Source organism: Desmodus rotundus, chromosome 1, assembly GCF_022682495.2.
Source record: "Desmodus rotundus isolate HL8 chromosome 1, HLdesRot8A.1, whole genome shotgun sequence".
Taxonomy (NCBI): domain Eukaryota; kingdom Metazoa; phylum Chordata; class Mammalia; order Chiroptera; family Phyllostomidae; genus Desmodus; species Desmodus rotundus.
Window position 1 is genome coordinate 110258059 of NC_071387.1, and position 24202 is coordinate 110282260.

At 39.8% G+C, this 24202-nt stretch overlaps 1 protein-coding gene and 1 pseudogene across 2 annotated transcripts in view; one reads left to right on the forward strand and one right to left on the reverse strand.

The window, feature by feature from the left end:
• The window catches only part of PARN (poly(A)-specific ribonuclease), a 169268-nt gene extending 146210 nt beyond the window's left edge, over positions 1–23058 (reverse strand). For both annotated transcript variants that reach the window (XM_024571510.3, XM_024571511.3), the window contains exons 1-11: positions 22902–23058; positions 22394–22471; positions 21016–21095; positions 20471–20538; positions 20305–20386; positions 15758–15818; positions 8735–8900; positions 7884–7949; positions 7137–7175; positions 5753–5795; positions 4436–4516 (exon numbers count right to left, since the gene is read on the reverse strand). In XM_024571510.3, coding sequence (XP_024427278.1) covers positions 4436–4516; positions 5753–5795; positions 7137–7175; positions 7884–7949; positions 8735–8900; positions 15758–15818; positions 20305–20386; positions 20471–20538; positions 21016–21095; positions 22394–22471; positions 22902–22920 — 783 coding nt within the window. In that variant the 5' untranslated portion in view covers positions 22921–23058. The remainder of the gene's footprint in view (positions 1–4435; positions 4517–5752; positions 5796–7136; positions 7176–7883; positions 7950–8734; positions 8901–15757; positions 15819–20304; positions 20387–20470; positions 20539–21015; positions 21096–22393; positions 22472–22901) is intronic.
• LOC112314904 (PDZ domain-containing protein 11-like) lies at positions 3016–4391 on the forward strand (annotated as a pseudogene).
• Positions 23059–24202: the final 1144 nt, after the last annotated feature.

Below are 24202 nucleotides of genomic sequence, written 5' to 3' on the forward strand. Positions count from 1 at the left end.
CTGGCCAGATTCTACACTGCATTAAATTCTTACGAAACTCAACCAGCAGTTACCTGGTCAAAAACCGCATTCCCATTAATTCTTGATATTTTTCATGTCAAAAGCATTTTTATAGTACAACACTCTGAGACTCACCACCACTCAGTTTCTTCTTTCCTACTTCCTTTCTAACGGAGTTGAAAAAGGCTCAATTTCTCTCCTACATTGAAACCGCTTCCTTACTTGAAGCTCCATGCAACTACTTACTGTCCCTTCTCCTTATCTCTTAGCAGCTAAATTACTTAAAAGATTTCTCTCCACTAACTAGCTCCAGTTTAACTCCCAGGTACTTGCAGCCTTCTGCCCTGTAGTGTCACCCTCACTGAAATTACTCACCTCTTTAAACTACTCCCAGGTTAACTATTATTAGTAAGGATGTGGAAAAATTTGAATATATGTGACTTGTTGGTAGGAATGTAAAGTGGTACAGTCACTATTTGATCCAGCAATTCTACTTCTGGGTATATTTCCAAAAGAACTAAAAGAAATGACTCAAAGAGATACTTGTACACCTATGTTTTTAGTAACATTATTCACAAGAACAAAAAGGTTGAAGTGACCCAAGTGTCCACTGACAGATGAATGGATAAAGAAAATGTGGTATACCCATACATTGGGATGTTATTTTGCCTTAAAAAGAAAGGAAATTCTGACACACACTATAATATGGATGAACCTTGAGGGCTTGATGCTAAGTGAAATAAGGCAGTAACAAGAAACCAAATACTGCATGATTCCACTTACGTGAGGTCCGGTCAAATTCAGAGACAGAAAGTAGAAGAGCGATTACCTGCAGCTAGGGGGAGGGGGCAGTAGGGAGTTGTTTAATGGCTAAAGTTTCAGTTTTCCAGGATGAAAAAGTTTTGGAGATGGATGGTGTTGATGGTTGTACAACAATCTGGATGTACTTAACACTTAGGAAACTATACACTTAAAACAGTTAAGATAGTAAATTTTGTGTTATGTGTATTTTACAATTAAAATTTTAAAAGTATTTTTAAAAAAAAGAAAACTCTCAACACTAAACCCAATGGCCACATCTCAGTCTTTACCCTTTCTCTGGAGTATCGGACACTGCTGACATCCCCGTCTTCGAACACTCTCTTCCCTCGGCTACTGTGTCACAATAATCTCCTGACACATTTTTCTACTTCTGCCTATCATTTAACTGCTGGTAGTCTTCAGAACCCTAAGTCCTTTTCTCATTCCTCATGCACACTGTAGGTGCTCTAATCCAGTCCCGACCTCCCTGCCAAGACAACCAAGTCTAGCCCTCACCTTTCTCCTGTGCTCCAGAATGACAACTCTACCTACAGGACACCTACTGTTAGATGTCCCAAAGACATCAAAAACTTCATTGGATTAGAAACAGAACACAACCTCTTTTACACTGTAGGGGGAAAGCTCCACCATGGTGCCCTGGTGACCCTGCACATATCCAATTAGGCCTAGAAGATGCACAGGCAAAGGATTGAGCTGTAGTTAACCTGCATCTTGGTGACACACCCCAGGAGAGGATGGGAGGCAGAGGATTGTAAAGAGCTGCTAATATGCCACTTCCCAACCACCTCCCTCTCTCTCCCTACAGGCTGTCATGAGATAGTTTCTCACTGCCTCCCAGGTTTTGATAAGTGGGGCTTTCTGCCTCACCACCCTCCCACCCTTGTCAGAAGAGAGCTGCAGCATATAAAAGCATTTAGCAGCAGTCTAGAATTGGCTCCCCAATAATGAGGTATCCACAACTCACAACACAGTCATCTGGCTCCTTTTATTCTAGTGTTGTCATTTTGGTATGTGGGAACAAGAACCTCGTGCAGCTGGTACCTTTGGCTGATCTTCCTCCTCTATGTAACAAACTGTCTAAATCTAACAATGGCTTGTTGTGCCTTTACTGGTTTCAATCAGTCAGATGAGGCCCTGCCTTATTATATCTGAGCTGGACATCCACCCATACGCAAACCCCAATCCACCTGGGCCCCCACCCCCAACCAAAATCACTCCATATAAGTGAACTGACATCAGTCTACCTAGTTGCTCAAATTTCAAGCTTGAGAATCTTCCTTCTTCTCTCTTCCTCTTTCACCATCCACATCCAATCACAAATTCCAATAATTCTGCCCTCTAAGTACCTCCATATTTCACCTAGACTGCTACTAACTATCCTATTCCATGTCACTGATATTTCTTAGCTATGTTACTCCACAGCTTAATTGGTCTCCCCGCCTCCAGTCTTTCTCAAATCCATTCTCCAGATAACAACCAAAAGGATGTGCCAACATGTCCATGTCACCCTAATCTGCCAAGTTTTTACCATAAAACAGTCAGAGCACCAGGGAGTCTCTTCTAGTGGCTAAGATGGCGGCAGGGGAGGCTCTTACACTGAGCACACAGAAAGCTAGAAATGTCAGTGAATAGGGCCTGAGCACGCAAAAAGCTAGCAAGATCATCAGATTTTTGAAAAGCCCTCCTCCCACCCTCCTATACCTGATTGGACTGGGGAAGGCAGGCACAAGCGCCATGTAAGTAAAAATGGCGCAGGAGGAGGTCCTCCACCATCAGCCTAGCTGAGGGGAAAAAAAGGGATGGTTGGAAGGTAGATCCACTGAAAGCATGCAAAAGTCTGCGAAGTTGGTTGGTCATTTTGAGAATGCACCTGGTCCAACCCAAGCTAATATATTCCCAGAGGAACAAAGCAGCTCTCTCTTGCCAACCTGATGATGCTCTCAACCATGTGTTCATCCCTGCGCTGTCAGAGCACACGACCATGTGGCCCTAGCAACATTTTCCACACACAGGCTCCAGGAGGGAGCCTGAAATGGACAGCAGCAGGGAACAAGCTAAGCCACCAGACATGGACTAAAACCACTTAGCAGCCACCTACAGACTCCAAAGGACTATGCTTTTAAATGAAGCAGGGACATTGGCAGAGAGTGGAACCTGAGCTGGCTGAGGCCTATTAGCAGGGCCTTGCCAGAAATGGACAGCCAGATTCCTTATGACTACCCAGTGGTTTTCCTGCCTATGAGAATTCCCCAACATGGATTCCTTCTCATGAGGTAGGAACTATCTGCACTCTTAAATACTGGATTTTTCTCCATGGGCATGAGATGATACATGAAACGTAGCACAGCAGGGTTAGAAAGCTCAACTGAGAATCAATCTTATCCTTTGTTATAGCCAAGAGACCCAGAAGTTAGATTCTGAGCCACTGGGGCCTTTGGAAACTTCTTATAGAATCCTCCTGCCGGAGTCCACTCATATCACAGAATTCTGGAAATTGAGAGCCTCAGTTTCCATTCTGCCAAGAGGGTATACCACCCAGACTACAATGAGTTGACCCAGTTTCTGCCCCAAATTATCACACTGAAGAAGCCCCCTGAAGCTCAGTTAGGATTTAATATCTGAGGAGGAAAGACTACCTAGCTAGGCATCTTCATCTCCAAGATGATCTCTGCCTCTTATGCACTTCAGGAAGGGGACCAAGTCCTAGTTGTAAATGATTTGGATTTATAAGATACTGAGCATAGCAAGGCTGTAGAGATCCTGAAGACAGTCCATGAAATCAGCAAACATGTCCGCTTCTTACCCTGTAATTATCATCGCCCGAAAGAGAGGACTGTGAGAGTAGGAACCCACAGCCCTCCACATGGAATCTTCTAGGGCAAGCTGGCCAGGCCTCAGGGAAGCCACATACACTCTTACACAGTCTCATAAATTTTGGGAGACTCTGGTGGGACCCTGTTTTTCTTCCTCTACCTCCTATTATCTTCTCAAAAAAATAAAACACAATGCTTAAGAAAAATAAATAAAATAAAATGTAGCAGGAACTTTGGACACTGGCTTTTGTCTTGGCCTTGCTGAAGATGGTTGGACTTTTTCCATGGCAGAAAGAGGAGGCAGTCCTTGAGATGGGAGTCCGCCATTCTCCCAGACTATGTAGCACCAGAATAAAACCTCTCTCCTTCTGCACCAGCACCAGCCTCTCAAGTTTGGTTTTTGTGGCAACAGGCAGCTGAACCTCTGTTTTTGTTCGGTTACCAAATCATATGTTCTAAACTTAAGAAAACTAGTAATTTGCTTGAAGTCAGACATAACAATATTAGTTAACAGGCAATGAAGATCAGTGGCACATAATCTGAATGATAATCAAGGATACTTTTTTCAAGACTGTTTCATATATAGGAAGCTTGATCAACCATGTCAGACTTACTTTGTTGTCTATGTCTAATACTTAACCTTACATTCCCCTTGTTCTACTCTAGATTTTCCTACCGATTCAATTTTACGATGGTAGAAAACTAATCATTAAATTGAATTCAACATACCATATACAAATATAGAGAAAGGTACTATGTTGCCATTTCTTACCCAAAGGAAATAAACATAACTCAATTACCTGTTCTTTAGCATGTTTCTGCTGCTCTCTTCTTTTACGTTCTTCTTCATCTACTTTACTGATAACTATGTATCGCTCTTTCTAAAAGACATAAAGCCAACATAAAACTTTCTGGAAGCAACTTGATCCAAAAAATTGAGAATTCTGCTACCATTAGAAGTTATCGTTTTTATCACCTCATAGTCTTTCATGGGCTAAACACAATGAAAAGATTTTGAAAAGCCACCAAAAGTTGAACTGATGCATTACAAACCAAAATTCTGCCTGTTTCCATGACACTTTCCCATGGTTTATTAATCCAACCCAACAGATGCCAGTTAAAAGTACCAACAGACTGTGAAAATAAGACACTTTCCCACAGTGAACACTAGGCAATTACACTGCATCTGAATGTGAGTTTCTAAGCAAATGGCTTTAAAATAAAATTCTACATCTTATTTCATTAATGTAACCAAAAAATCCTGGATTTTCTGGTATTTGTCAGATAATTAGTGCCTTCTTCCTCATATACTGCATTTTTTATCAATTAAACCATAAAACCTATGTTAAAGTTTGAGATTTCTTTTCTATCAAGATTGGTTTTTAATTCACTTTACCTCATATAGTTTTACATCTAAAGCAACAACTAAATTCTAAATCCTAAAATTTTGCAAAAGGAACTCACCATCAGCCCACCATTATCCATCTTGGCTCTATCAGGGCACCTTGGGAATGTGTAACAATACCGGTACAGACATTTACACCCTAAATTCTTTTTTTTTAAGATGTATTTTTTTTAGATTTATTTATTTATTTTTAGAGGAGAATGGAGGGAAAAGAGAGCGAGAGAAACATCAATGTGAAAGAGATACATCAAAAGATTGCCTCTCTCACACCAACTGGGTACTGGGGACCCGGCCCGCAACCCAGGCATGCGCCCTGACTGGGAATCAAACTGGCCAGCCAGGGCATACCCTAAATTCTAAAATTTAATTTTGTTTGCCTACATAATGGAAGCCATTTTTTCATGCATATCATGACAACTTTCTGCTGTAATTAGAACATGTACCAACATTTGCATGCTTTCAAGTTTACAAAGCCTGTTTACTTTTATTTACCTACTGGATGACCATAAAAAAGCTATGAGATTGGTACAGATCATAATTATCATGTGCACTCCCAACACACAAATGAGCGAAATTAGGCTTAGAGAGATTATATGACCTGCCCAAGGTCACCCAGCTCATAAACAGCAGGGCCAAGAAGTGAACTCTGACTTTCAACACATCAATGAAACGCGCCATGTGTTTGTTAGCCCTGGATAACACTTGAGGTTACCTTTTCGGTTTCTAAAGTCTCAACGTGAATGCCTTTGGGATATCTGAAGAAAAGGAAGAAAACATGACATTAGTAGATGAGACAATGACAACTAAAACCTTATGTATTTTAAAAGCAACTATAAAGCTGCAAATTAAATGGATTTTTGTTAAATATGAAATAAGTATTATGATGAAGACTTTATAGTAAGCCTATTCCACAATATTTCAGCTGCTAAATGATTCCCTATATTTGCTCTTAAACACACAGGTATGTATCTGATTTCAAAATAATTTTTTTTAGGACTTAGCCATTTTCTGAAATGTCTTGCATCACATTATACAGACAGCTCATTACCATACAGTCAAATCTTTCTTCCAAATGTTTACTTCCTAACTAATTATAAATATAAAGGTTTTTATATTGTATGGACACACACATGGGAGATCTGAAATGGTTAACTCTGCAATTTGGCATGGTGGTTTGTAACAGCCAAGAAGAGTGATCTGGAAGCCACATGGAATAAGTTGCAAGGATAATATAAAAAAGAAAAAAGGAGCTGGTCAAAGGACAATGGCCCTTTTCCTGTAATGTTCAAAGTAAATTTCCAGTGAACATGTCATTGACAGATTCTAATGCAAGAACAAGAATCCCAAACAAAGTCAAATGCAAACATCAAATTGTCTAATACTGATGTTCCATTTGGGGGTTAGAGATCCACTTGAAAACAGAATGAAACCAATGGAAACGAAATTTTAGATAATATTTCAGGGGATTCACAGACCTCCTAAAACCCACCCATGGTCTCACCCCAGATTTAGAAAAGGAATTCAGCTATTTCCTAGGTCTTAAAACCAAATCTTTATTGTATATTTTCAAAGGGCAAAAACACTACACACCCAGAACTTAACAAAGCCAAAGTGTAATTAAAAGAAAGTCTAAAGGCTTTAAAGCATCAATTAAAAAGCAATAACAAACAAAAGAAGTGGATATTCAACTTAAGAAAATATGGGGAAACAAAATAAAGCACCACACAACAATGTGGGATGGTCACCATGACTGGTGTAGGTCAGTGGGTTGGGTATCATCCCACAAACCAAAAGGTCATCAGTTCGATTCTCAGTCAGGGCACATGCCTGGGTTGCAGACCAGGTCCCCAGCTGGGAGCATGCAAGAAACAACCGATCAATGTTTCTGTCACATACGGGGGTTTCTCTCCCTGTCTTTCTCCCTTCCCCTCTCTCTAAAAAAATTAAATCTCTAAAAAAAAAAAAAAAAAGAATGTGGAATGTCAAATCACCAAGTACAGCAGAATTCTATTAAAAACATGGGAACTAAAATATTATCTTTAGTTTTTAAGTCCTGGGTTCCTCACAGAGCTCTTACATATAATATAAACACTTACTTCCAGCTCAAAGTCTGATAAATTAGTTTTCTTTGGAACCTATAAAAACAAAAGAAAAGGTATTCATCTTGGCTCATTAAAAGAAAATCTTAACTGATCAAGCACTGGTTGGGAAAGACATTTAATTTTTAAAACAGATTTCAATAAAAGTGACAGACAATATGCAAACAAAACTGGGCAGGATGTTTGTAGTGTGAAGATTCCTCACTATTTGTCTTCATCAAAAAGTTCACTATTATTATTATACTACCTTTATAGAAGGGGCCAAGTTCCCATCTAATCAAAGTATTACTTCCTGTGGCTTCTAAAGAATGTTTAAGGTAGACAGATACACTAAAACACAATTTTGTGAAGCTAGTCACAACGTAAAAAGAAGTAAGATGTTTTTCACCACAAAGAAAAATTAAAAGGATAGAAGTACCCTGAGGGTAAATTCTTCTCTTCTGAAGTGTTTATGCATTAAGTTCTCCTTGAGGCTAAAATAATTATGCCACTCTTGAGCATAAACTTTAAGCCAAAGTTGCACAACAGCTGTCTCCCCTCCAGAATAGGACAAAGCACTCATTCAGTGTCTCAATACACCATCATCTGCACTATATTAATGTTAAAGTTAGTGCTTAAATCTTGGGAGCATGCCTGCAATAAAAAGACTATTTATGAAGGTGTTTTTAAAAGATCAAATATAGCACATGCCAGAAATCATCTACCTTTCCCCCAAAAGATGTGAAAAGATTCAGGGCAACTGACCCCGTACATGGCTCTAGATCCAAGTTCTTATTTTCTTCACTTTGTAATAAATCTTCTATTTTCTCTCTAAGGAATTAAAATAAAAATATAAGTCTCAATATTTTTAAGGAACAAAGTCATCAACCAACAAAACGATCATACGCAAAAGCTACCTAAAGCAAAAACATATGCTCTGGCTGGGTAACTCCGTGAGAGCATCATCCTGATATGCCAAGGTTGTGGGTTTGATCCCCAGTCAGGGCACATACAAGACTCAACCAATGAATGCATTAGTAAGAACAACGAATCAATATTACTCTCTCTCTAAAATCAATTTTTAAAAAAGAATACATGACAATGTAATTTTAACAAATCATATAACTTTTTACTGTAATCAGGCTTAAAGAAAAAGAATATATTTTGCCATTTTTTTAATTGTTGTTATTAACTAGTGACAACTGAGTAATTTAAATTTTTACTTTTCTAGTAAAGCAGTTTACTGGTTAGTAAACTAAACAAGTCTAGACATTTCTTCAATGGCACATTGGCTTGTCAGAAACCTCACTGAGAAAAAGACATGGCCCTGTTGCAAGCACCTGCATGGACCTGATTCATTCCTCTGCCTTCAGAGGAACTAGACAGTGGCTGACAGGCCTTTACACAAGGTCTTTCCAGCGACATGCGACAAGTCTAAGTATAGTACACAGAATCCTATTACAATGTGCCATTGTCCCACGAATTCAGATATGCCAATCACAACATCACACCTCTCTGAGTGTCCTGTGTGCGTGCAGCACAGGTTCAAGATACAGATGTCAGTCTTGCCCCAATACACATACATGACGCACATTTGGTTCCAGCTTAGAACTTACACCACTTGGTCAATAAATTTTTTCTGATCCTCAGGAACCGTCACAGGACATTTTGATGTGTTAGGAGACACATACGATAGAGCTCCTGCACCGTTGGACTGCAAACGTTTTTCATCATACTGCTCTCGTAACTGTCTTTCTTCTTCCTGATTTAAATATGGAATTCCTAAACACAGTTTTAAAAAGAATGGATTAGTAGAAATAACTGTTTAGCATAAAAATTGTTTAACAAACAAAAGAGTCTAAAATACATAGGAAAAGCTTACCATATTTAAATATAGCTCAAAAAAATCAACAGAAAAAGCAAGTAATTTTGAAATATGTTTGTCTATTCATGCACTCCATTTATTCATTCTTCTTTCAACAAAATTTTATTTGGCACTTACGCTGTTTCAGGAACTGTATTAGACTCTGGGGGATCTAACAGTGAGCAAAGTAGATGCATCCTGCTCTGTAGTGAAGGGAATCACTTAGCCAGGACAATCACACAAAGCCACTGTAAGTGAAGATCCAAAGGATAAGAATGAATAAGACAGGCAAAGAACTGGGGCAAGAGTATTTCCAGCAGAAGAGTAAGTATAAACGTACTGAGAATGGAAATGGCTTGGACTTTTCCAAAAACAGTAAGGAAGCTGGTGTGGCCAGAACAAAATGAACAGGGAGATGGCCAGGGTAGAAACAGGATGGAACAAGATTACACAGGCCCTTATAGGCCAGAGTAAAAATTTATTATATTCTAAGAGCAATGGAATGCCACTAGAGGATTTCAAGCAAGATAATTACATTACCTGCTTCATGTTTTTAAAAGAACACTTTGACTCCTGTGAGAGTTTAAGTAAGGAAGTCGGAGCTACAAGCAAGTGTCCACTGTAATCATCCAGGCAGAAGATGATCGCCTACTATCAGAGGACAGTAAACTTTTTCTTAAAGCGACAAATAATAAATGTTTTAGGCTTGTTGAGACATAAGCCTAACATATAGGCATGGGGGTCTCTGTTACAACTACTCAGCTCTGCTCTTGTGGCATAAAAGAAGTAATACACAATGAGTAGATGAGTGAGCGTGACTATGTCCCAATAAAACTTTATTTACAAGATGGACAGTGGGCCATAGTTTGTACCCTGGCTTAGACTATAAAGATAGGGAGAATGGTTTTTAAAGGTAGGAGAGACAGAACCTATTGATATACTGCAAGTGAAGAATAAAGGGAAAAGCAAAACAAAAAATGATGCTATTAAGTTTAAGCAATTGGGAAGATGATAGGGCCACTTAACAAGGTAGTTTGAAAAGCAGGCAAAGAATAGGTTTGGGGCTCCAAGGATGAAAATCAAAAGCTACCTGCTGGATATATGAAATCATCTAAGGGTATAAATAAATTTAAAATTTATGTAAGTCTATAGCACAGGAGAAAAGAGTTGAGAAAGAAATTTAGGCAACATCAGGATATGTGTGGTCTTAAAAGCCGTAGGACAACAATGAACTCTGTAGAAACAATGATGGAATTAGGGCCAAGGGGCTGGTCCAGGCCACTAAGAGGAGACTAAGAAGCAAGGGCTGTACTTGCCAACCATCATGCCGAGATATAGGATGTTATTTCCACTGCTACAACAGAGTTTATTAAAAACCATGATATAGATTCCAGTCAAGATGTCAGCATAGGTAAACATGGCTTGCCTCCTTGTACAACTACATCAAAATTACAATTAAAATATACAACAAGCATCACTCAGAACCATCAGAAATCTAGTTGAGTTGAAGTCAGACAACTATGGAATTAAAGAAACCATATCCATACAGACTGGTAGGAGGGGCAGAGATGTAGAATGGGCTGATGCCACGTCCACGTGTGGTGGATAAAAATTCGGAAGAGATATCTTGGGAGCGAGGAGTCCCAGCCTACTCTACACCCTCTAGCCCAGGGTTCCAGTGCAAGGAAGATAAGTTCTCGTATCTTCTGGCTACAAAATCAGTAGAGATCGAGTCAGGGGAAGAAACTTCAGGAGTCCCAAGCAGTTCTTCTTACAGAATCCACACATGGACCTACTCAGACTCACTTTCTCTGAGCTTCAACACCAGAGTAACAGCTTGAAAAGCACCAGTGGCAAACAGGGAGAAAATGAAGTGTCTGGCATCAAGGTAAGAATTGGGGGACAGCTTTCTTCCAGACAGAAAGGCCAGCAGAGGTCCCTCCCCACACAGAGTCACAGAGCTGGCAGGCTGGTGCCATATCTGAAACCCCATCAACCAGGCTAACACCATTTGCACTGCCCTGGAGATCCCCTGAGACTCCATCCCATCCAATCTATGGGCCCAACCAAGTTGCTTTTCCATATGAATAGCTGGTCTTAGCACATGCTTCACAACTTCCTAAATCCTCTCAAACAAGCAACAGCCAGCCTCAATTGGCACCCAGCCCCTGTACCTCTTGGTAGGTAGTCCCAGGTCCAGCACTAGCAGCAGACAGTCCAGATTCACAGCTTGGCTTTGCCTGGGAATCTCCAGGCCCAGCACAAGTGGGAGCCATCTCAGACTGCTTCATAGCTCAGACAGGAAAACCCAGGCAGACAACATTTGAGGGCTAACCATAGCCTGCACCACCCAGGAAACCCCGAGCCTGTGCACCCAGTGGACAGTTACAGACCATGTCAAAACAACTCCACTGCCCTGACACAGCTGATTCTCCACAGAGGGCAGAGGGTGGTGGTCAGTGGTCACAACCAGTCCTTGCAGCTGACTGGTCTGGGTAAAGCCCTCCCATTGACCTGCCAACAGCAATCAAGGCTCAACTATAAGGGGGAGGTGTACGCAGCCCATACAAAGGGTGCACCTCGGAGTACCGAGCTTCAATGATAGGGGAGACTGTGCCACCAGACTCCACAGGACACCTACTACATTAGGCCACACTACCAAGACAGGGAGTCATAGCAGCTCTTCCTAATACATAGAAACAAACACAGGGAGGCTGCCAAACTGAGGAGACAAAGAATCACAGCCCAAATGAAATGACAGAGCAAAACTTTAGAAAAAGAATCTTAAAGAAGGTAGATAAGCAGTCTATCAGATGCAGAGTTTAAAACACTGGTTATTAGGATGCTCAAGGAGCTTAGTGAGGACTTCAGCAGCATAAGAAAGATCCAGTCAGAAACGAAGGATTCACTAATTGAAATAAAGAACAATTTACAGGGAAACAACAGCAGAGTAGATGAAGTCAAGAATCAAATGTTCTTTATTTCAAAGATTTGGAACATAACAAAGAAAAAAACAACCAATCAGAACAACGAGAAGAAAAAAATAATCAAAAAAACGAGGATAGTATAAGTAGCCTCTGGGGCAACTTCAAGCATTACAACATTTGCATCATAGAGGTGCCAGAAGAAGAGAAAAAGCAAGAAATTGGAAATCTATTTTTAAAAAATAATGAAAGAAAACTTCCTTGATTTGGTGAAGGAAATAGACATACAAGTTCAGGAAGCACAGAGAGTCCCAAACAAGATGGATGCAAAGAGGCCCACTCCAAGACACACCATAATTAAAATGCCGAAGGTTAAAGATAAAGAGAGAATCTTAAAAGCAGCAAGAGAAAAGCAGATTAGCTACCTTCAAGGGAATTCCCATCAGACTCTCTGCTGATTTCTCAAAAGCAACTTTGTAGGCTATAAGGGATTGGCAAGAAATATTCAAAGTCATGAAAAGCAGGGACCTACAGCCAAGATTACTGTATCCAGCAAAGCTATCACTTAGAATCAAAGGGCAGCTAAAGAGTTTCCTAGATAACGTAAAACTAAAGGAGTTCATCATCACCAAGCCATTATTACAGGAAATGTTAAAGGGACTTATTTAAGAAAAAGAAGATCTAAACTATGAATAATAAAATGGCAATAAATATGTATCTATCAACAATTGAGTCTAAAAAACAAACTAAGCAAACAAGAACAGAGACAGAATCATGGATATGGAGAGTATTTCAATGGTTGCCAGATGGGTGGGAGTTGTGGGTGTATTGGTGAAGAGGTGAGGGGATTAGAAGTACAAATAGGTAGTTACAGAATAGCCATGGGGATGTAAACTACAGTATAGGAAATGAAGTAGCCAAAAAGCCTATATGCATGACCCATGGACATGAACAACAGTGTGGAGACTGCTTGAGGTAGTATTGGTGCTGGGTGGAGGGGGCTGAATAGGGAAAAACTGGGACAACTGTAATAGCATAATCAATAAAATATAACACAAAAAAACAAAACAACAACAAAATTTAAAAAGTATGATGGAATTAGAAAACCACCTCTGTCACCAGATACTACTGAGGTGATTGCCTACATTCATTATGGAAGAAACTAACTTTCAGTTCAAAGTTAGGGAAAATAGAAACAGGAACGATCCAGTAAAGAAGGGAAAATAATTCAGAAGAGAGAAGGGAAAACTGGTGGAGCCAATGCTTGACAAGGAGACAGGGACTAGCCGTTGACAGGCACAGGGACTCCTCTACACTGCATGAACAGAAGTAAGAAGGCCGGGTCAGACGTGGATCTGGCAGTAAGAACATGCATGCAGCAGCTCTTCTCCGCTTTTTTCTATTTTCATGGAGAGACATGGTCATCAGGTGGGGTGGGAAGTTTGGAAAAAGATACAGTAAAAAAACAGACATTTTAGAGCTGGAAAGGAAATTTCTAACTCAGAAAAAGTATGATTTTTGAGCATGACTAATCATTTGAAGCTTGTGGTCATGAGTTTAAAGTAACAAATTAGCTCAGGTGTGGCATGTTTTCCAGTATTCAGATGCTCAGAAGCAAAGCAGGTGGGTGGCACAGTCCCAACCAATGTTAGGACTGTGCTAGGCAAGTGCAATGGTGGGAGAGAGGAGCAAGGGAAGGGAGGCAGGATGTGATGGACCACATGGATAAGGAGAAAAGTCAAGACAGGAGGATAGAAGGACACTTACAGTGAAAAAGCGATGGAGGTCAACAGATTGCTGAAATGAGGCACTGGAGTAAGTGAATGAGAAGGACAGGAGGTAGCGCTCTCAAAGAGAAATGCTTGAAGTGGGTGATAAGACCCACGATACTACCAAGGAAGCAAATGGGTAAAGGAAGGTAGAAACAAGGACTGCTGTCCATCTCATTAAGAAACAGACCAGACAGAGCATTTGCTGCTCATCCTTGTGGATACAGAAGACACCAAGAATGAGGACAGAAGCAGCAGTGGAGAGAAAGACAATGAGCCAAAGCCAAGGCTGTCCTTTTGTTGAACACCATGCCCATGAAATCAGCACAAAGAGGGGTGGCAGAGCTGGGTGACAGTCCTGAGAACTGTAGCTCCTAAGAGGGAATTCAGGTGGTTTGAAAGTGGCATGGGCAAACAAGGATACCTACCACTGTCTGGCTGGAGATACAAAAAGAGGGTGGGGGAGGGAGGGGGGATACCACCTGTGTTTGACAGGCTGTAGGGAAAATGGTAACAAGGAGTCATCTGGTTCCCTTTTAAGAAAGGAAGTCACAGCCACTTCCGACAACATTACCAGGAGAAAAGGTCTGGCATTTACAGAGCGTGACTGGAAAGATTTGATAAGGAAAAGAAGTGAAGGTCTAAATCAGATTTAGAATATCAACAACAGCATGAATATAAGAGTCCTGGTCATAATAGATGGCCTGGGAGTCCTGATTCATCTGTGACTAAAATACTCCAAGGTCTGACTATAAAACAATGAGACAAGGCACACCCTAAATTAACTGTTTCTCTCCCTTCATGAAAATAAAACCATCAGGATGGAAACTATACTACGTTGATATGAGTCTGGTTAAAGTAATTCCTTCAAAAGATTTTTGTGCTTATTCCAATAAGTGCTCTAACTACATTTAGAACTTGTACTTTTTAATGGCTTTCAGAGTCAAGTATAAGCCAAAAGGGAAAAAACATGTTATACAGCCAAATTGTGTTACCCAGTTGGTTCATTCACTCACTGCATTAAGCAGTTTGGGCTCCAAAACTTTTTGTACATTCAAAACACAAAATCATCAATAGAAAGTATGAGGCAGCACCACTGAAGCAATTAAGTAACAACATGGCTTTGGTCCTAAAGGCCTCCCAGGAAAGTCACACTGAGGGGAAATGAATTTATTTGAAGTCCACTTTCTAGTTCTATTGTTGAAAAAAATCTTTTTCATTACCTTACACAATAAATCTGTATTCACCATGGAAAAGAGTATAATTTAGGAGAATAATTAAATTAAGAGTAGTTATTAACCTTAGAGCAACAGGTGCTTAATAAAGATGGTAAAAACCAGAGGTTTTCCAAACACTGTTCAGGAAACAAATGAATGGAGCAAGGAAAACCACTCTGGTGTGCTCTAACGTCAAACACGCACTCATCAGATACTCGATGGTCACCACCCGCTGGAAGAGAGGAATCAGGCGATGCACCAAGGGCACAGGATGAGACACAGTCCCTTGTTCAGGGTGCTCAGCAGCCTCGCACACCAGCAAGTTAGCCATCATGACTGTACAGACTGTGAGGACTTTTTCTCCCATGAGAAACAAAGAAACCACCTACAATTATAAAACAAGCACCAACAGGAAAAGGAAGTTTTTCATTACAGGACTATGAGAATACACTACTTTTTAAAGTACAATGTCATACCATTTATCTCACTGAAAAAAACAGAGAAGCATTCCGCACAGGTGTTAGGTGAGAATATCACATAGAATACACTACAAATAACATGTTATCCTATATTATAACTATGTTTAAGTAGTTAACTCAGAGAATAAATGATAAGTAAACACCAATCATAAAATCAGGAGTTTGAGAGGCCTCATCAAAGCTAAATGAAGTAGGATCTACTCTCCTGTTCAATTCATGGTTGACTAGGTTAGGGGAAGAAAAAGGCACAATAGTTTTTTAAAACCGTAAGGCTGCATGTGATGTACTAAAAATCTGAGGTTCTCTCTCAGAGAACAAGCACAAAAAGATAATTCTCAACCGAATCCACATTTACAAGTTCTAAAGATAATCATACATAATCTTACCATTGCGAAAAACTTTATTAAAATCAAATCCCTGGCTTGCTAGAAAGTCAATGCTTGAGCTCTGAAACAAAATAACACAGAACATACATTTCAGTGATGGTAGTGGCAGGCGTGTAAACAGAAGCAGAGAAGTAACTCACGTGAGCAAATACAGGCAACCAGAAAAAGAACCAACATGCCAAAGATGAGAAGACAAGGGATTCTACTCCCAGCCTGCCAAACAATCCATTCATTTACTTAAATTACCTGGGCTGGGCTCCTTTATCCTTCGTTTCACAATATATAAGAAAACTTAACTTGGTGAATATACATTCTCTCAACAGGCGGAAATCTCCTATCACTGTACTGACTAAATGACTATAAATAGAAGTAAAATGTATTTGCATTATCTCACCCAGGTTCAAGTTTAGGGTAGCTCACTCACATCAGTATCCACTTCAATTTATAAAACATCACTATTCACGGCAAATTAGATCTTAACTGGATGTTCTTTACATTCAAGATCAAAATAGACAAAAGTTCCCAGTAATAAGACTTAGTAAGCAAACAGCTCAAACCTAGAGTGAGTCAAAATATGTAAGTAAATTTAAATAAAAACATCAAGTAAATAAATTACACAATGTACACAAAAATGGCAAAATCACAAAGTCCTTACTCAAACTGATTGAAGAGTGGAAAACATTAGCTACTCTAATTTTACTCTAATTTTAAGTCTGAACATAAAAGGGCAAAGCATTTGAATCATTTTAATCTGACCTCTCACAGAACTACCTTTCCTGAGCTGTACTTTGACATTATACCATTAGTCTAGATTGAGGGGCACAGTACTGTCCCATTAAACTCATAACAGCATTCACGTGAGAGAGAGAATTAAAGACAAGGTCTACATTAATGATTTCTTTGTGATAATGGACGGGGAAATGTTCTGAGGTCTCTAGTCTGAGCAAAGCTGAACTTCTCCTGAGCCCTGGTTTGTTTTGATCCTATGGCCACAGATTGCGTGTTTCCCCCTTTTCTTAGCTGGCAGAAGGCTGAAGAGCAAAGAGTGGAGACTTGCTTTGACACAAACTCTGTGTTCTAATCATACTACAGTAATCACATCTGCATTTTACTTTTCTTCCAATTTTTTCATTTATTTTTTGTAATCTTCCAATAAAACCTTATGTATCTTATTAGCCCACACAAATTCTTTTTCAAATATGGTGGAATATAAAAAGACACTCATACACACACTCACTCAGGTACATTTACATCATTTTCCATCATGGCCAGGTTTTCTATAGTTTTAAAATAAGCAACCTTTCTCCTGACACCTTCCCTTTTTATCCTGTTCTGAATCAAGACCCAATGTCTTCTGACTTGGGCCACAAGCCTCCTTGGTTTGTGTAGTCTTGTAATTCTGCCCACCTACATACTCCATCACTGACAGAGGCACTGAAAGATGTACTATGAAAAGGTGTTCTTGGCCCTCCTGTAACTAGATTCCAAAACATCCTAACTTCCTCCTCTTTAAAAATCCGGAGTCAAAGATTCATCTATTCCATTTCTGAAGCTATGTATTTTCCAGTCAAACTTAGGTTGCACATGTAACCTAAGTAATGTAAATGTGCCTAATGCCACTGACCTTAAAACCACTAAAAACAGTAAATTTTATGTTATGTAATTTGACCATAATTTTTTAAAATCCTTTGAATCAACAAAATCTATTTGTGGTTTACTATCCACTACCTTTGATTTGTGCTAAATGTACCATTTTCAGGATTCAAGAGATGAACGCAGCTATTTGGGAAGACAATTCCACTGCTAGAAAATCTGTCCTATAAAAATACTCCTATATATGCGCAAAAGTAAACTGCACATAGATTTGACTATAGCACTGTTTAAATTGGAAACCATTGGAAAGCTTCTAAATTCCAATTCAGTAAGTTTATATATATTTGTACTATGGAAATAAAGATGTGTTGAGTGAAAAATGCAATTTATATAAAATATGAATATTAGGATTCTGTGTATATTAAAGAAAAAGCTAAAATTCTGTATATGTATATAGACATATGGATGGAGATAGATATATATATATATATATATATCCATATGTCTACATGCATATAAAAATCTAGAAAAAGAAGTGAAATGGGAAGGAAGAGGTTTAGAGAAGAGAGCGTTATAAAAAAACTCATTTTACTCTATAAAGAGCAACAATGTTTCATTTTTCACTGTGTATTGTCTTCCATTAATTCAACTACAGATGTTCAGCCAGAAAAAAGGAGAAGAAAAAGAGGAGATGAAAACAATGTAACTACCTTGCTATTCTGCCTGTCATTCCACAGGATGGGCGCATTCACGGGGAGTGTGTTTGGTTCCCAGTCTGCCCATCCCTCCATATCCTGCCTAGTGTGTGTGTCTCACTGTGAGCACAGACACTTGCTTTTCAAAAAGCACATTAGGTTGCTTTATCCCCACCCCCATATCCATCTACTTGAAGGGTGATAAGAGCCTTTGAAGAGTGATTTTTGACTAGACGTGATTTTCACCCTACTTGTTGACTCTAGATCCTAACTCCCTTTTATACGATGTGACTATGCTGCAGTCATAGGATTTTAAACAAAACAAAAACCACCTTAGATGGAGGAAAAAAGAAAGGAAATTCAACGGCACTATCATTTACCTTATCCATAAAAATCACAAGTTTACACGCTGAGTCTAAACCTTTTCTCTGTCTTTGCTTTTCCTGACTAGAGAATTACAGCCTTTTTACCCCTCCTCACATTTTAAATATTAGTCTCTGGCTTGTCTTCAAGTCTGTATCTTTTTCTTCTTTAGGGAATGGATGGCAACTAGAACTGTATGAAGTATTCCAGGTGTAGCCACAACATGGCTGAGTTCAATGGATAGAGTTCCTTCAAACTGTTTCCAATGTATTTCCTAGAATAACCTTATTTGTGTTAAACTTTTAGAACAGAGAATCATCCCTAACGTGCCTCAATGCCACTGCTTTTTTTTAGTTCAATTTTTTTTTTAAATTCATACTGAAGTGAGATCATATAGTACTTGTCTTTCTCTACAGGACTTATTTCACCTACCAGTGTTTAAGTGAACAGTGTATAGAAATGCACTGATGTGTGGATATTGGTTTTGATTCCTGCTAATTTACTAGATCTGATTACTATTAAGAGTTTGTTGGTAGAATCTTTAAGGTGTTTTTTTTTTAACCTCTGGCTAAAGCCATGGAACCCACTTTAAATAACTGTCTTCTGCTGGTACTGCTGGAAAACTGGAGCCACACAAATTTCTAAACTGAGCCTATTTTTCTCTCAGTGAAGAATCTACAAATACTGTTTACTTAAGTATCCTACCTTTTTCTCTCAGTGAAGAATCTACAAATACTGTTTACTTAAGTATCCTATACCAAGGGGACTGTTAAATAGCTGGTAACTAATTGCAGGGTAAAGAAAATATCAACTATGGTTTATTTGCTAATTTAAGAAAACAGGTTACAAAACCAAAATTACCTTCACCTTTTCTCTTCAGGCCCAAGCATAACTGAGATTCTCTCTCAATTTCATTTGCCAATATCTGCCTTATTACAGAAAAAATCTGACATGACTCAGTCACTCAAAAGTCTACCCTTCAGGATTTCTTAACTGCATTCCTACTTACATGCAGGAGAAAGGAAAGTCAGGAAGACTCAAATGAACAAATGTTGCTACTGGGAGAGAAGCTAGGGCACAAGACTATAAAGAGTGGAAAAGATTAACACTCATCTTTAATCATATATATATCCACACTAAAATACTTATTCACATTCTCTTTATCCATTATAAGATTATGAAGAGCAAAGAAAAAGGAAATTTATATTTACTGAGTATGTACCAGGTCAGCTACAACAACCCTAAAGGGGATGTTATAAGGGAGAATATCCCGTATGCTTACCTTGGCTCACGAAGTAAGCCCTCTTCTCCTCTGGAGGGAAGTCTCTTTCCACCCTCCCTTTACTAATTGATAAGGTTGGGAAAAGGAACTAAGGGTATGTAGTTTAGCTCCTTCTGGGTTCTCTCTTTTTAGACAGGATACACATATACTCTGCTCTTCCAGAAAATAAAGCTCTACCCTTGGAGGTAGGTGCATAAAGAATGAGATGGGAGGAAGCCTGCAGGTCCTGAGCTGCAAGTTCAATTCAGGTGCAAGATATTAAAATGCCAAATAGAGCTGCATTACAAAGCCAAGTTCTCAAAGCCATTCTGTGGCTATACCTGGAACACTCCACACAGTTCTCAAAGTTTTACTAATAATAAAGCTAATGTTCTGATTTCTGCCTGCCACTTGATTCCTTAATTCATTCCAAAGTAAAGCGGGAGATAGCAGTGTAATTAATTTACAACCCTAAAACCGAAGGTCAGAAAGGTGAAATGACTTGCCCAAAGCCCAAAGTTAGTGGCAGAACCAAATTTTAAAGAGAATTCTGATTCCACATATCCACACTGACTCATCAGCAAGTCACAACTGAAAAAAAACAAAACAAAACAAAATTCAATTATGCTACTAACCTGACAAACAAATTTGACATCTGGGGAGGATCTATTGAAGGGTTTCGGGAAAACATAGAAGTTAAATGACTTTATTATATACCTGGAAAAATAAGATAAAAGGAGATTTAGGGGGTTACATTATACCATTACAAAAGAATTCCCACCACTCGTTAAAACAACCTACTTTGAATTTATGTAGTCATACTTAAAAGTGCAAAGGCCAAACTGAAACAGCAAAAAGTCCATGGAATGCTGGAAAAGGGAAATAAAACATCCGTCAAAACAATGCCATATATTCTATCAAGCAATGCTATTCTCAATTAGGTGGGCTTTCTAATTACTCAATTTGACTTTGGCAGAATACTTCCAATTAGAACAGATTACAGATTATGTATTAGAAGCGTTATTAATTTATATACATTTCTTAATGTTTTTCCCAATTAAGCACCTATCCACCATCCAGAGCATCATAATATTAGGCCTATTGCCAAATGATCAAAATAACCGTATCATATTTCCTACACATCAAATTTACAATGAAAATACTAAACCTTCCCCAAAAATGTTTTCCAGCAATTATTTTTGCTGTTGTTTTAAATAACACTAAAATATTGTTTCGTAGCTGGGGTTGAGAAGTCAGTGTGCTAGTTTAATGATTATATTTCTCTATAATTCAACGTAAGGATGACCAACATGGGGGAAAAAAGATTTTCTAGCACATCCACTTACCTTTTTAAGCTTCTGATACCTTTCTTCTGGAGTGTCAAAACCATTTGTTAATGCGGTGACTGAGGGCCCATCACTGATTCCTAAATTTTAAGAAGTTAACGTGTTAGTAAATGCTAATGTAAAAATGTCATTTTTAATGTAAAAAAACTATTCCATGCCTCTATAATTTTATACTCTCATGAATTACAAAGTGCTCCTTACTTCACTTTTTCAAAATTAGCATTCATTTCACTGGTCACAAGCTAAACTCTATAATAACGAATTTAGAAATGTGAATGTTTCAATTCGAGATTAGGCAGTTCCAGTGTCTAAAGCAGGTTTCAAAACACAGTAATGATTAAAGAAAACAATCTGTATGATTAAGTTCTGTTGCTTTCAAAATTTAATGCACAATCTGGTATCAGCAAATTCTGAAGTATATTATTGTTAGAGTCTCAGTGTTGGCCAACAGTTTGGAGTAACATCTACCTAAACAACAAAGGTATTTTCAAGGTCAAGAGAAAATGATTTCTGGTGAAAACTCTTAGCTTCCCACAGAATTGACTGCAACTACAAAAGGCATGTATAATTAAAACCAAGGAATCCCAGCATGGATTCCTTTAGAAAGAGCTGACGAGTTTTTTAAATATGTAAAATCAGATAGGGAAAGTGGATGCCTTATACCAAAGATAGTCTACTGTTCATACTGACTTCAACAATTTAAAAATTAGTCTTTGATCCAAAGGAAAAAAATCCTTGCAATTGTGTGGGAGAAGTACTACACGCACATACACACCCATGCCAAGGCAGGCAATGAACACTTCCACAAGTGCATAAAGCCCGACCCTGAAGTCAGTCACAAAGGGCAAATACTGTATGACTCCGCTTACGGAAATGCCTAGAACAGTCAAGTTCACAGAAACAGAAACAGTGGGTGCCAGAGGCAGGGGGAGAAGGGAGGAATTGGAAGTTGTTTTTCAATGGATAGTTTTCCATTTGGGAAGATGAAGAAGTTCATGAGATGGATACACAACAATGTGAATGTATTTTATGACAGTTAACTGTAAAACTAGTTTAAAATGGTCAACTTTATATTTTACCACACACCCGCCCCCAAAATCCCTGAGCCTAAACGTCAAGCTCTCTACCACCCATCTGTCAAAATGTTTTAAGCAGCATCAAAACCGTATTGTCTCTACAACCCTCGGAGCACCAATAATCACAATCCTACTTCCTTGCTTTTGAAACATTTAACAGGAAATGCTGAGACTCGTGGAACTTGCCCAAGGATATAAACAGGGAAAAAGGGCCAGCCAGCAAAAGTCAGGGGCAGGGTGTCAGGAGTCGTCCTAGCTACGCAATGCAAGGTGCTAGGCTCGAGCTCGCAAGCGAGGGATACCTGAAAACTCCCCATCGATGGCAAGGAAGTCCGCTTCCTCTATGGCCTGGTACACTTTATGAAGATTACTCTTAAAATCTGCGGAGAAACCGAGAAGCTCAGAACCGGTGGCCTGGTTGCCTGCCCACAAGCGCTTAAGGGGAGAGGGAAGGAGGGCGGAGGAATTCCAAAGGCCTGGGGCCGGAGCACAAGTCCTGGAGGGACGCAAGAAACGGACAGCGTCAAGTCTCCGAAGGATGCATGGGCCGAAAGGGAACAAGGACTGAGGGTGTACGGATCACGAAGAAGCAAGGCCCGAAGGGGTGCCGGGGCAGGAGAACTAGGCCTCGAGGGGCCCACGGCCCAGAGGACAACCCCCAAGAGGCACACAGGATTAGCGGGGGGCAAACTCCTGACAGGCTGCCTCAGCCTCAGGCCCATCAAGCAGATCGGCCGACTGTTGTAAGGGCCTAGCAGACCGAGTGAGGGGAACCGCCAGGACGAGGAGAGGTGCACGCCTGACACGCACTGCTCCTGATTATCTCCATTCTGTAGGGAGGCCGGAACCCCGGCTCCGGCCGGGCCGAACCACGCTGTTCTACTCGCAGAGTTCCGCGGCGACGGCACCGGCAGAGAAGGCAGCAGTGGCAGAGACCCGGGCAGCAAGTTCCGGAAACAGCGCGCGCCGGCGCACGTCACGTGCTCATTCGTCACGGCGGGGGCGGGGTCAGAGCTGTGCCACTCCTCAGTCCTTCCAGGGACAGAGGAGGGGTGTGGCTATACCTCCTCCTGGAAGTCTCCGTGGCGTGTTTTAAGTTGTGAGACCGGGTCGCAGGGCGTTCACTATAGAAGTAGGCATGTCCTGACATCCAGTCAATGAAACAAATATCTCCTGGGTTCCTATTGTGTGCCAGGCACTCTAAAAGGAGTGGGGACATAGAAATGAACAGAAAAGACAAGGTCTCTGCAGCATTGGAGTTTAACTTGGGGGAACAAGGGAAAGTTAAGCAGGAATCAAACCTACCCTTGGAAGCACATTAATCTATCTCTTTAAGATAAAGAGCAAGATGCTGCAATAATAATAATGGGAGGGAGGGTTACGAGCTGAGACCTAATCTACCACACTAGCCCTGGCAGTGGAGAGGAAAGCAGATGAGATATTGACTAAAGTAATTTGGGGGGTTGCGGCTGATCCCCAGAGCCTGCAACAGTACTGACACATAGTAGAAGCTCAATAAACATAGGCAGCGTGAATAAATTCACCTTGGTCTTTCACAAAAGTTAACTAGGAAATTGGTTAACTGTGCCATTTATTAGGTCTAGGACTTACTCAACCTCAACCTCAATTTCCTCATCCACTAAATAGGGTTAAGGATCAGTGGTGATAATGTATGTGAATTGTAAAGCACTGTATTAGTAAATGTAAGGTATGATTATAGTACTGACTTGCTGACACATTTCCCTGCATTCACATTCTTAGGTTTGAAAGAATACTGAGTACAAGCTACTTGTGCTTTTTGAAAATATAACCATTGTTATTGTCATCCCCCCTCACCCCGAAATATTAAATACTCTAAAGAACAAATAAGAGTCTGGTCGTATTTTCCCCACAAAGTCCTGTTATATAGGACAAGGGTCTCAAGGTCTGAGCCATTCTTACTACATGCTATTCTTGCTAAATGTTAAAATGTATTTTGCAGACCAGTTGTAAACAGGATGAGCTTGGCAGGAACCTAATGTGTAAGTGTAGCCAACCGCAAAGAAGAAAGCAACATGTAATTGACCAAATAGTGAATATAAGCAATGGCTAAGCCTCCCTTCCTGGAGACA